This window comes from Scomber japonicus, chromosome 18 (assembly GCF_027409825.1).
Source record: "Scomber japonicus isolate fScoJap1 chromosome 18, fScoJap1.pri, whole genome shotgun sequence".
Lineage (NCBI taxonomy): Eukaryota > Metazoa > Chordata > Actinopteri > Scombriformes > Scombridae > Scomber > Scomber japonicus.
This window is the reverse complement of record NC_070595.1, coordinates 28,634,759-28,647,258: the sequence shown is the minus strand read 5'-3', so window position 1 is coordinate 28,647,258 and position 12,500 is coordinate 28,634,759. Positions and strand designations below refer to the sequence as shown.

General features: G+C 45.3%; 2 protein-coding genes across 2 annotated transcripts in view; one reads left to right on the top strand and one right to left on the bottom strand.

Moving 5' to 3' along the window:
- si:dkey-16l2.16 (ras-related protein Rab-35) overlaps nucleotides 1–4,626 on the top strand; it is an 8,458-nt gene extending 3,832 nt beyond the window's left edge. The window contains exons 3-6 of the mRNA XM_053338174.1: nucleotides 94–217; nucleotides 3,011–3,135; nucleotides 3,683–3,807; nucleotides 4,433–4,626. Of these exons, the coding sequence (XP_053194149.1) occupies nucleotides 94–217; nucleotides 3,011–3,135; nucleotides 3,683–3,807; nucleotides 4,433–4,582 (524 nt within the window). The 3' untranslated portion in view covers nucleotides 4,583–4,626. The remainder of the gene's footprint in view (nucleotides 1–93; nucleotides 218–3,010; nucleotides 3,136–3,682; nucleotides 3,808–4,432) is intronic.
- A 3,918-nt stretch (nucleotides 4,627–8,544) lies between these two features.
- Nucleotides 8,545–12,500, bottom strand: part of anapc2 (anaphase promoting complex subunit 2) — a 15,934-nt gene continuing 11,978 nt past the window's right edge. The window contains exons 10-12 of the mRNA XM_053338968.1: nucleotides 12,251–12,383; nucleotides 10,008–10,249; nucleotides 8,545–8,931 (exon numbers count right to left, since the gene is read on the bottom strand). Coding sequence (XP_053194943.1) covers nucleotides 8,722–8,931; nucleotides 10,008–10,249; nucleotides 12,251–12,383 — 585 coding nt within the window. The 3' untranslated portion in view covers nucleotides 8,545–8,721. The remainder of the gene's footprint in view (nucleotides 8,932–10,007; nucleotides 10,250–12,250; nucleotides 12,384–12,500) is intronic.

The window sequence follows — 12,500 nt, the reverse complement described above, 5'->3', positions numbered from 1 at the left end:
GATTGAAGGAAGGAAGGAAGGAAAAGAAGACAGGAAAGATGGTTGCCTGTGTGTTTTCTGACGGTTGCGTGTACGTTTCCTCTCCTCCTGCAGGCAGCTACATCACCACCATCGGCGTCGACTTCAAGATCCGAACGGTGGACATGGACGGGGAGCGAGTCAAGCTGCAGATCTGGGACACGGCGGGTCAGGAGAGATTCAGAACCATCACATCAACGTAACCGAACACCTTCAACTCTGTCCACTACTGTAACGCTCTTCTGACTGCACCCCCACAAAAAAGCTTTAAACAGCTGCAGCTCCAGTTTTAACCAGAACAAAGAGATCATAGCACATTACCCCAGTTCTAAAGTCTTTACACTGGCTCCCAGTCAGCTCTAAAGTCTTTACACTGGCTCCCAGTCAGTTCTAAAGTCTTTACACTGGCTCCCAGTCAGCTCTAAAGTCTTTACACTGGCTCCCAGTCAGTTCTAAAGTCTTTACACTGGCTCCCAGTCAGTTCTAAAGTCTTTACACTGGCTCCCAGTCAGCTCTAAAGTCTTTACACTGGCTCCCAGTCAGTTCTAAAGTCTTTACACTGGCTCCCAGTCAGTTCTCAAGTCTTTACACTGGCTCCCAGTCAGCTAGAGAATAGATTTTAAATATATGAAATAATGTCAACGATGCACGAATAAGCATCAAAAACAAACTGCATGTCCTAATTAGCATTCCAAATATTTTAAAGCTTTACTTGGCTGGCTCCCAGTCAGTTCTAAAGTCTTTACACTGGCTCCCAGTCAGTTCTAAAGTCTTTACACTGACTCCCAGTCAGTTCTAAAGTCTTTACACTGACTCCCAGTCACTTCTAAAGTCTTTACACTGACTCCCAGTCACTTCTAAAGTCTTTACACTGACTCCCAGTCAGTTCTAAAGTCTTTACACTGGCTCCCAGTCAGTTCTAAAGTCTTTACACTGGTTCCCAGTCAGTTCTTAAGTCTTTACACTGGCTCCCAGTCAGTTCTAAAGTCTTTACACTGGCTCCCAGTCAGCTCTAAAGTCTTTACACTGGCTCCCAGTCAGTTCTAAAGTCTTTACACTGGCTCCCAGTCAGTTCTAAAGTCTTTACACTGGCTCCCAGTCAGTTCTAAAGTCTTTACACTGGCTCCCAGTCAGTTCTAAAGTCTTTACACTGGCTCCCAGTCAGCTATAGAATAGATTTTAAATATATGAAATCATGTAAACGATGCATGAATAAGCATCAAAAACAAACTGGATGTCCTAATTAGCATTCCAAATATTTTAAAACTTTACTTGGCTGGCTCCCAGTCAGTTCTAAAGTCTTTACACTGGCTCCCAGTCAGGTCTAAAGTCTTTACACTGGCTCCCAGTCACTTCTAAAGTCTTTACACTGGCTTCCAGTCAGTTCTAAAGTCTTTACACTGGTTCCCAGTCAGTTCTAAAGTCTTTACACTGGTTCCCAGTCAGTTCTTAAGTCTTTACACTGGTTCCCAGTCAGTTCTTAAGTCTTTACACTGGCTCCCAGTCAGTTCTAAAGTCTTTACACTGGCTCCCAGTCAGCTCTAAAGTCTTTACACTGGCTCCCAGTCAGTTCTAAAGTCTTTATACTGGCTCCCAGTCAGTTCTAAATGCTTTACACTGGCTCCCAGTCAGTTCTAAAGTCTTTACACTGGCTCCCAGTCAGCTATAGAAGAGATTTTAAATATATGAAATCATGTAAACGATGCACGAATAAGCATCAAAAACAAACTGGATGTCCTAATTAGCATTCCAAATATTTTAAAACTTTACTTGGCTGGCTCCCAGTCAGCTAGAGAATAGATTTAACCCTTGTGTTGTCCTCAGGCCAAGGAAGAAAAGAAGGGAGGAAAGAAAGGAGGGTGAACGGAGGAAAGAAGGAAGGAAGGAAGGAGGGAGAAAGGAAAAAAGGAAGAGAGGAAAGAAGGAAAGAAGGACAAAGGAAAGAAGGGAGGGAGGAAGGAAGGAAGAAAAGGAGGGAGGGAGGAAGGAAGGATGGAAGGAAGGGAGGAAGGAAAGGAAGGATGGAGGGAAGGTAGGAGGGAAGAAGGAAGGAAGGGAGGGAGGGAGGGAGGAAGGAAGGAAGGGAGGAAGGATAGGAGGGATGAAGGGAGGAAGGAAAGGAAGGATGGAAGGAAGGTAGGAGGGAGTAAGGAAGGGCGGCGGAAGGAAGGAAGGAAGGGAGGAAGGAAAGGAAGGATGGAAGGAAGAGTCAAAACAGACGGGGTCACTTTGACCCGGGAGGACGACACAAGGGTTAAAGTTCTGCTACTGGTCTACAAATCACCGACTGGTTTAGGTCCAGAATACATGAATGACATGTTAGTAGAATATAAACCCAGTAGAGCTCTGAGATCTACTGACTCAGGTCAGATAGTTGAGCCCAGAGCTCTGAGATCTACTGACTCAGGTCAGATAGTTGAGCCCAGAGCTCTGAGATCTACTGACTCAGGTCAGATAGTTGAGCCCAGAGCTCTGAGATCTACTGACTCAGGTCAGATAGTTGAGCCCAGAGTTCAAACTAAACATGATGAAGCAGCTTTTACACAACTGGAACAAACTACCAGCAGAACTGAAATCATTTTTAAATCCAGGTTAAAAACATTTCTCTTCTCCTGAGCTTATGATTGAGCTCTTTTAAAGCACTTTACATTTTAATCTTTCATTTACACTCTATGTCCTTTTAATGATTTTAAAGCTAATCATTATTCTATGCTGCAATCTTATATTTAATGCTGCAATCTTATATTTAATGCTCTTCTCTAGCATTTTATTTCTCTTTCTATTTTTCTGTACTTTGTTTTTATTATGGGGGGGTAGGGGGGGTTAATTGTATGTTTTAATGCTTCTGTTTTATGTAAAGCACATTGAGTTGCCGTTGTGTATGAAATGCGCTATATAAATAAAACTGCCTTGCCTAAAGAAAAACCAGCCTGCCAGCCTGACCCGGTGTAGGATGTGAACTCAGTGTGCTTGCTCTCTCTGTGTCCTGCAGCTACTACAGAAACACACACGGAGTCATCATCGTCTACGACGTGACGAACCCGGAGTCGTTCGTAAATGTTAAGAAGTGGCTCAACGAGATCACCCAGAACTGTGACACCGTCTGCAAGATCCTGGGTGAGTCTTTATTAAGTCTCCTGTCCTCCTCGAGTCAAGGGAGGAAGGGAGGGAGGGAAGGAAAAGAGGGAGGGAGGGAGAGAAGGGAGAGGGAGGGAGGAAGACGGAGGAAGGAAGGAAGGGAGGAAGGAAGGAAGGAAGGAAAGGACGGAAGGAAGGAAGGAAAGAAGGAAGGAAGGAAGGAAAGAAAGACGGAAGGAAGGAAGGAAGGAAGGAAAGACTGTAAGACAGAGGTAAGGAAGGAATCCCTCCTTTCCTTCCTCTCTCCTTCCCTTCCTTCTTCCTCCCTTCCTTGCTTTCCTTCCTTCTTCCTCCCTTCCTTGCTTTCCTTCCATCTTCCTCCCTTCCTTCCTCCATCCCTCCTTTCCTTCCTTCTTCCTCCCTTCCTTCCTTCCTCCCTTCCTTCCTTTCCTTCCTTCTTCCTCCCTTCCTTCCTTGACTCAAGGACAACAGGAGGGTTAAAGATAAAAGTTCGAGTTTATAATCAAAGAAGTTTTGAAACCAGTTGTGAAAGTAGAGAAATTATGTGTTTTTTATTTTGTCTTAGTGGGAAACAAGAACGACGACCCTGCCAGGAAGCAGGTGGATTCCCAGGATGCTTTGCGTTTCGGGGAGTCTGTTGGGGTTCGAGTGTTCGAGACGAGCGCCAAGGAGAACATTAACGTAGAAGAGGTAACTTCCTGTTTCCTGTTTCCTTCATTTATAAACCTGTAAACTCATTTCTGTCTTTAAGACTCTATCTTCTGTTTGAAGTACTTTTACTTTACTGTAGTACAGTTTGAGGTACTTTTACTTTACTGTAGTACAGTTTGAAGTACTAGTACTTTACTGTAGTACAGTTTGAAGTATTTATACTTTACTGTAGTACAGTTAGAGGTACTAGTACTTTACTGTAGTACAGTTAGAGGTACTAGTACTTTACTGCAGTACAGTTTGAAGTATTTATACTTTACTGTAGTACAGTTTGAGGTACTAGTACTTTACTGTAGTACAGTTTGAGGTACTTATACTTTACTGTAGTACAGTTAGAGGTACTTATACTTTACTGTAGTACAGTTTGAGGTACTTATACTTTACTGTAGTACTGTTTGAGGTACTTATACTTTACTGTAGTACTGTTTCAGGTATTTGTACTTTACTGTAGTACAGTTTGAGGTACAAGCAGTAGGACAGAAGTGAGTGTGTGTCTGCATACTACATCACTATAATACTTGTATACTTAGGAGTACTTTTCATGCAGTACTTGTACTTGTAATGTAGTATTTTAGTGCAGTGAAGTGTCTCTGGTGTGTTTCAGATGTTCATGGCGTTCACTCACATGGTTCTTCGGGCCAAGAAGCAGAGTCAGAACCGAGCGGAGCGGGAACGCGAGCGGGAGAAAGACACGGTGAACATCAACGCTCAGAGAGACCGGGACCGCCGGAAGAGAGGGAAGAAGTGCTGCTGAGACCAGAACCGGACGGCAGAGGACCAGGACGGCGCTTAACTGCTCACACACACACACACACACACACACACACACACACACACACACACACACACACACACACACACAGACACAGAGACGTGCCTTAGGAGGAACGTGAATGTTAGAAACTGTGCGGTTCGCTGCATGATTCAGAGTTAAAGGACCAATCCGCTTTTTTTTTTTTTTTTTTTTTTTTTGAGCCTTTTTTTTAACTGCAGGTTATTTAAAGGCACGCTGTCGAGGTTTTAGAGGTTAGCGGTGAAGCCTGAAGCCTGAGGAAGTATTAACGTGTGTCAGAGGATGGATCGGGATATTTCAGGTGACTTTTCCTTTTTTTTTTTTTTTTGTTTAGTTAATATTTCCACTCCAACACAATAAATCTGTCCCTTCTGTAAGGATGTAAGAATGGTTGAATCATTAAGTTTTATTCTGCATGAAATCAATTTATCACTTAAACTTTAGAAAACTGGAAAAATAGAAATAAAGAGTGTTAAATGAGACCAAGAAAAGCTGAAATTTGAGCTCCTTCTCTTTCTTTCCTCCCTCCTTTCCTTTTTCCTTCTTTCTTTCCTCCCTCCCTCCTTTCCTTCGCCCCTTTCCTTCCTTCCCTCCTTCTCTTTCTTTCCTCCCTCCTTTCCTCTCTCCTTCCTTCCTCCCTCCTTTCCTTCCTCCCTCCCTCCCTCCCTCCTTTCCTTTCCTTCCTCCTTCTTTCTTTCCTCCCTCCCTCCTTTCCTTCCCTCCCTCCCTCCCTCCTTCTTTCTTTCCTCCCTCCCTCCTTTCCTTCGCCCCTTTCCTTCCTTCCCTCCTTCTTTCTTTCCTCCCTCCTTTCCTCTCTCCTTCCTTCCTTCCTCCTTTCCTTCCATCTTCCTCTCTCCTTTCCTTCTTTCTTCCCTCCTTCTCTTTCCTCCCTCCTTCCTTCCCTCCCTCCTTTCCTTCCTTCTCCCTTCCTGCATCCTTCCTTCCCTCCTTCTCTTTTTCCTTCTCCCTCCCTCCTTTCCTTCCATTGTTCTTCCCTCCTTTCCTTGTCCCTCCCTCCCTCCCTCCCTCCCTTCCTTGTCCCTTCCTTCCTTGTCCGTCCCTCCCTCCCTCCTTTCCTTCCTTCTTTCTTTCTTCCTTCCTTCATCCTCCTCCCTTTCCTTCCATCTTCTTCCCTCCCTCCTTCCTTTACTCAAGGACCACAGGAGGGTTAACTCTGCACTAGTGGACCACTGTTATGTGCTGATGTTTGAAAGGGAACCAGTTACTACCATTAAAACCATTAAAACCAGTAAGTCGTTAAGTGTTATTCTGCATTAAATCAATTTATCCATTTAAACTTTAGAAAACTGGAAAAATAGAAATAAATACTGTTAAATGAGACAAAGAAAAGCTGGAATTTGAGCTTTTTTTCTAACTCAAAACTAAAAAAAAAAGACTTAATGGTTGAATCATTTTAAACCTTTAATTTAAGTTCTGACATCAAGTTAAAATTTCCACTTTAAAAACAAGAAAAACTACATTTATCACCTAATTTCACTTTATTTTATTAAACAGGAAAAAAATGCAGTAATATCAAATTTGCAACTTTTTTTTTGGCTCATTCATCATCAAAACTGAATATACTGATGTAAAGTTAAAGTTACATTTAATTCATTTTTAAAGACAATAAAATGTTAAAATGAATTAATGCAGATTGATCAAATGTTAAAATGTTGGATACTCGGCCTCCACAGAACCTCCTCTCTGCTTTCATTCACGTCTGATTTCAGCAAAAGTGTTTTAAAAAGTGAAGATTAACGAGAGAAGCACGAGAGAGGAGCGAGTTTCAAGTCTGTACGAGTTCATCCTCTCATCTCGGAGGCGACGAAAAGAAGAAAAGTGAAAAAAAAAAAAAAAAAAACAGCGTAATGGTCCTTTAACCCTCCTGTCGTCCTCCCGGGTCAAATTGACCCCGTCCGTTTTGACTGTTCCTTCCTTTCTTTCCTCCTTCTCTTTCTTTCCTCCCCCCTCCTTTCCTTCCTTCCTTCCCTCCCCTCTTTCTCTCTTCCTTTCCTCCCTCCCTCCTTTGCCCCTTTCCTTCCATCTTCCTCCCTCCTTTCCTCTCTTCCTTCCCTCCTTCTTTGTTTCCTCCCTCCCTCCTTTGCTTCGCCCCTTTCCTTCCTTCATCCTGTATCCTTCCTTCCCTCCTTTCCCCTCCCTCCCTCCCTCCTTCGCCCCTCCCTCCCTCCTTCGCCCCTTTCCTCCCTTCCTCCTTTCCTTCCTCCCTCCCCCCTTTCCTTCCTTCCTTCCTGCATCCTTCCCTCCCTCCCTCCTTCTCTTTCTTTCCTCTCTCCTTCCTCCCTCCTTTCCTTCCTTCCCTCCTCCCTCCCTCCTTTCCTTCGCCCCTTTCCTTCCTGCATCCTTCCTTCCCTCGTTCATCTTTCTTTCCTCCCTCCTTTCATTCCTTCCTCCTCCCTCCTTTCCTTCTTTCTTCCTTCCCTCCCTCCTCGCTTCCTCCCTCCCTTCGATTGTTCTTCCCTCCTTTCCTTCCTTGACTCAAGGACCACAGGAGGGTTAACTCTGCACTAGTGGACCGCTGTTATGTGCCGATGTTTGAAAGGGAACCATTAAACCCATTAAACCCATGAACTCAGACACACTAACAGATGTGAGCAGTGCAGTTCGTCTGTGAGCCTTAATTCACTCAGAATGAGGCCAGTAATTAAAGACTAGTGTGTGTGTGTGTGTGTGTGTGTAACCTCGACACGACACAAACCCACAGCGTTCAACAGTCAGTCGTTACTATGTTGTTTGTTTCTTGTTTTTTTTAAATGTGTAAATCTGTTGTCGTAGCGACTGAGTTCAACTCTCCCAATAAAGCAATAAATCCAGAGCCAGCGTCTGTGTGAACATTCACTTATACCTAATGTTCCTTTAACTGGTAAAAGGATGGGTCTTAATACTCCTGGTGTCCTCGAAGGGAAGGAAAGGAGGGAGGAAGAAAGGAGGGAGGAAGGAAGGATGTAAAGGGGGAAGAAGGAAAGGAAGGAGAGAAGGAAGAAAGGGACGAAAGGAAGGGAGGAAGGAAAGGACGGATGGAGGACAAAGGAAGGAAAGGATGGAGGAAGGAAGGAGAGAAGAAGGAAAGAGAGAAGGAAGGAAAGGAGGGAGGGAGGAAGGATGGAGGAAGGAGAGAAGGAAGGAAAGGAGGGAGGAAGAAGGGAAAAAGAAAGAAAAAGGAAAGATGGAAGGAAGGAAGGACAAAAGAAAGAGAACAAGACGAAGGAGGAGGAAGAAGAGGAAAGAAGAAATAAAAAAAGGAAAAGGAGGAAGAAGGGGGAAAAGAAAGAAGAAAAGGGAGGAAGATAAGGAAAGAAAGGAAGAGGGAGGAAGATGAGGATAGAAAGAAAGAAAATGTAAAAAGAAAGGGGAGGAAGATAAGAAAGAAAGGAAGAGAAAGCAGAAGGAAAGAACAAGAAGGAGGACAGAAAGAAAAAGAAAGAAAGAAAGGAAGGAAGGAGTAAATGAGTGAAGTTGCTCAGGACTCTCTAACGGAGCGACTGCAGGAGGAACATCCAGCTGCTGCAGATTAATGTTAAATATGAATAATAATAATAATAATAATACTAACAGCTGCAAACACTTCCTGCCACGAAAAGAAAAGAAGAAAAGAAGAAAAGAAAAAGAAGAGATGTGTAGAAGTTTATTTAGACAAACACACATTAGAGCATTAAAGAGCTTTTATAGTTATAATACATCAGTGTTCAACACCAACAGGCTTCACACAGGAACACAGCCCTCATTAAATGATGCTGCATTCAGGTCACGTGGGAAACTGCAGTTCTGTAATCTCTCCCGCCTCACTCGCTCCGGAGCTGCTTTGGCGTCTTTCCTGTCGTGGGTTGGCGAAGGCGACGAGGAGGAGCTGGAGGAAGAGGAGGCGGATCGGCGGGGTTGAGGAGCCCCTTTTAGTCTCTCTCTCTCTCTCTCTCTCTCTCTCTCTCACAGTTTCTTCTCCGCGATGTCAGAATGAGTCTGAAAAACGACATTTACTAAGAGCTGACATAAACTTTGGAATTTCCCGTGTTTATCTACGGCGCCTGAATGCACCGTCCGTCACACTTCAGCAGTTTCTTCCTCTTCCTCCTCTTCCTCCTCCTTCAGTTGGCTTTGGGGAGCCTGTAGACGCCCGCCGAGACTATCAGCTGATGCTCCCTGACCTTCCTCTGCAGGAAGGCCTCCAGCTCGTTGACGTCCATCTCCGTGACGACGGGTCCCGTGGCGACGAACATCCGGAGCATGGAGTGGATGCGGTCCAGCGTCATGCTGTCCAGGTTGGTCAGCATGGCCTGGATGTAGGCCCAGAACAACTGCACACGCACACAGACACAGACACAGACACAGACACAGACACAGACACAGACACAGACACAGACACAGACACAGACACAGACACAGACACAGACACAGACACAGACACAGACACAGACACAGACACAGACACAGACACACACACACACACACACACACACACACAGAGACACGCACACACACACGGCGACACACACGGCGACACAGAGACACACACACACACAGACACAGAGACACGCAAACACATAGACACACACACACACAGAGACACACACACACACACACACAGAGAGACACACACACACACGGAGACACACACAGACACACACGCAAACACACACACACAGACAGAGAGAGACACACACAGACACACACACACAGTAAAGGGTCAGCGATGGCTAGTAAAGTTATAGATTAAACACGTTAGATATTATTTATAGATTATTATGCTGCTGTTTTACTGGTGTGGTCCCACTTGAGACTAAATTGAGCTTCATGTGGGTTCACTGATATATAAAGGTTGGCAAGATGAGCAATTCAAAAATATGTTAAACTAACTAATGTACTTTTAGTATTTTTGTTGGTTTTATATCATTTAAATGACATTTGCACCATTTTTTAACCAAAAGTAAGACTGAATGCTCCTGAAAATGTCAAATGGTGTAACCACAAAAGACTGAATGCTCCTGAAAATGTCAAATGGTGTAACCACAAAAGACTGAATGCTCCTGAAAATGTCAAATGGTGTAACCACAAAAGAATGATAGATATTAAATGTGTTATCCACCTACAGTGTATTTAAGTGGACTTATACTAATAATGACTTCATTCTATCTTTCTTCATTCCTTCCTTCCTTCCCTCCTTCCCTCCATCTTTTCTTTCTTCCTTCCTTCCCTTCTTTTCTTCCCTCTCCTCCTCCTTTCCTTCCTCTCTTCCTTCCTTCCTCTCTTTATTCCTTCCTTCCTTCCATCTATCCATCCTTCCATCTTTCCTTCCTTCCTTGCCATAATCCTCTAATATATTCTCTCTAAATGGATTAAAAGCAGGAATGTGATGCTGGGTGTGTGTAGTAACCTGCAGCTTCTCCTCCCTCTGCTCAGACTGGGTGGTGGTGTTGGAGTCTCTCTCCTCGTCGCTGTCGATGAGCATCACTCCTCTCTCCATCTTCTCTCTGGACGAGCCCGTCTCCACCACGTAGTAGCGTCCGCCCGCCTCCTCCCGCAGGACGCCGTGCTGCTGCCACAGAGCCAGCTTCCTGTGCACCAGCTCCTTCGGGGCGCCAAGCTTCACACTCAGCTCCTCCAGAGTCCACGAGCCTGGTGGAGGACAAACAGGTGACCAGTAAGGACCAGTAAGAACCAGTAAGGACCATTAAAGACTAGTAAGGACCCAGTAAGGACCAGTAAGGACCAGTAAGGACCAGTAAGGACCAGTAAGGACCAGTAAGGACCAGTAAGAACCATTAAGAACCAGTAAGAACCAGTAAGACCCAGTAAGGACCAGTAAAGACTAGTAAGGACCCAGTAAGGACCAGTAAGGACCAGTAAGGACCCAGTAAGACCCAGTAAGGACCAGTAAGGACCCAGTAAGGACCAGTAAGGACCATTAAGAACCAGTAAGGACCAGTAAGGACCCAGTAAGACCCAGTAAGGACCAGTAAAGACTAGTAAGGACCCAGTAAGGACCAGTAAGGACCAGTAAGGACCAGTAAGGACCAGTAAAGACCAGTAAGGACCAGTAAGGACCAGTAAGGACCCAGTAAGACCCAGTAAGGACCAGTAAGGACCAGTAAAGACTAGTAAAGACCCAGTAAGACCCAGTAAGGACCAGTAAAGACCAGTAAGGACCAGTAAGGACCAGTAAGGACTAGTAAGGACCCAGTAAGACCCAGTAAGGACCAGTAAGGACCAGTACAGATCAGTAAGACCCAGTAAGGACCAGTAAGGACCAGTAAAGACCAGTAAGGACCAGTAAGGACCAGTAAGGACCCAGTAAGGACCCAGTAAGACCCAGTAAAGACCAGTAAGGACCAGTAAGGACCAGTAAAGACTAGTAAAGACCCAGTAAGGACCAGTAAAGACCCAGTAAGGACCAGTAAGGACCAGTAAGGACCAGTAAAGACCCAGTAAGGACCAGTAAGGACCAGTAAGGACCAGTAAGGACCAGTAAGGACCAGTAAGGACCAGTAAGGACCAGTAAAGACCAGTAAGGACCAGTAAGGACCAGTAAGGACCAGTAAGGACCAGTAAAGACCAATAAGGACCAGTAAGGACCAGTAAGGACCAGTAAAGATCAGTTAGACCCAGTTAAGACCAGACTTAAATTCAAAATTAAATTCTCACTTAATAAATCTTATGAATGAATTCTTAAATAATTCAAAATTATACTTCAAAAACTGGAATCATAGTGTTTTATTTTATACATAGTGTATTTTATTTTGTAGATTTTTTTATTTTATTTTGTAGATTTTGTCCATCCATCCTCTTCCACTTATCCGGGGTCGGGTCGCGGGGGCAGCAGCCTGAGCAGGGAAGCCCAGACTTCCCTCTCCCCAGCCACTTCCTCCAGCTCTTCCCGGGGGATCTCGAGGCGTTCCCAGGCCAGCCGAGAGACATAGTCTCTCCAGCGTGTCCTGGGTCTTCCTCGGGGTCTCCTACCGGTGGGACGGGCCCTGAACACCTCACCAGGGAGGCGTCCGGGAGGCATCCTGATTAGATGCCCGAGCCTCCTCATCTGGCTCCTCTCGATGTGGAGGAGCAGCGGGTCTACTCCGAGCTCCTCCCGGATAACTGAGCTTCTCACCCTATCTCTAAGGGAGAGCCCAGCCAGCCTACGGAGGAAGCTCATTTCAGCCGCTTGTACCCGCCATCTTGTTCTTTGGGTCACTACCCAAAGCTTATGACCATAGGTGAGGGTAGGAACGAAGACCGACTGGTAAATCGAGAGCTTCGCCTTTCGGCTCAGCTCTCTCTTCACCACGACGGATCTGTGCAGAGTCCTCATTACTGCAGACGCCACACCGATCCGCCTGTCGATCTCACGCTCCATCCTTCCCTCACTGTGAACAAGACCCCGAGGTACTTGAACTCCTCCACTTGGGGCAGGATCACATCCCCGACCCGAAGAGTGCACTCCACCCTTTTTAGATTTTGTGTATTTCTTTGTGTATTTTTAATGTGTTCCTATGTTTAATAATTTGTTAATGGTTTGTGAGTGGAAGTGAGACACACACACACACACACACACACACCCACACACACAGACACACACACACACACACACACAGACAGACAGACAGAGTGTGTGTGTGTGTGTACTTTTGTCCTGGAAGTGCAGGATGATGGCAGCGTGGATCGGAGACACGGTGAGATGCGTCAACGTTCGGTCCTCCAGCTCAACGTCCAGAGTGACGGAGCCGAGGTGAGGCTTCCAGCTCAGAGTCCTCATGGCCTGAAACACACACACACACACACACACACACACACACACACACAGAGACACACACACACACAGAGACACACACACACACACACACACAGAGAGACACACAGACAGAGACACACACAC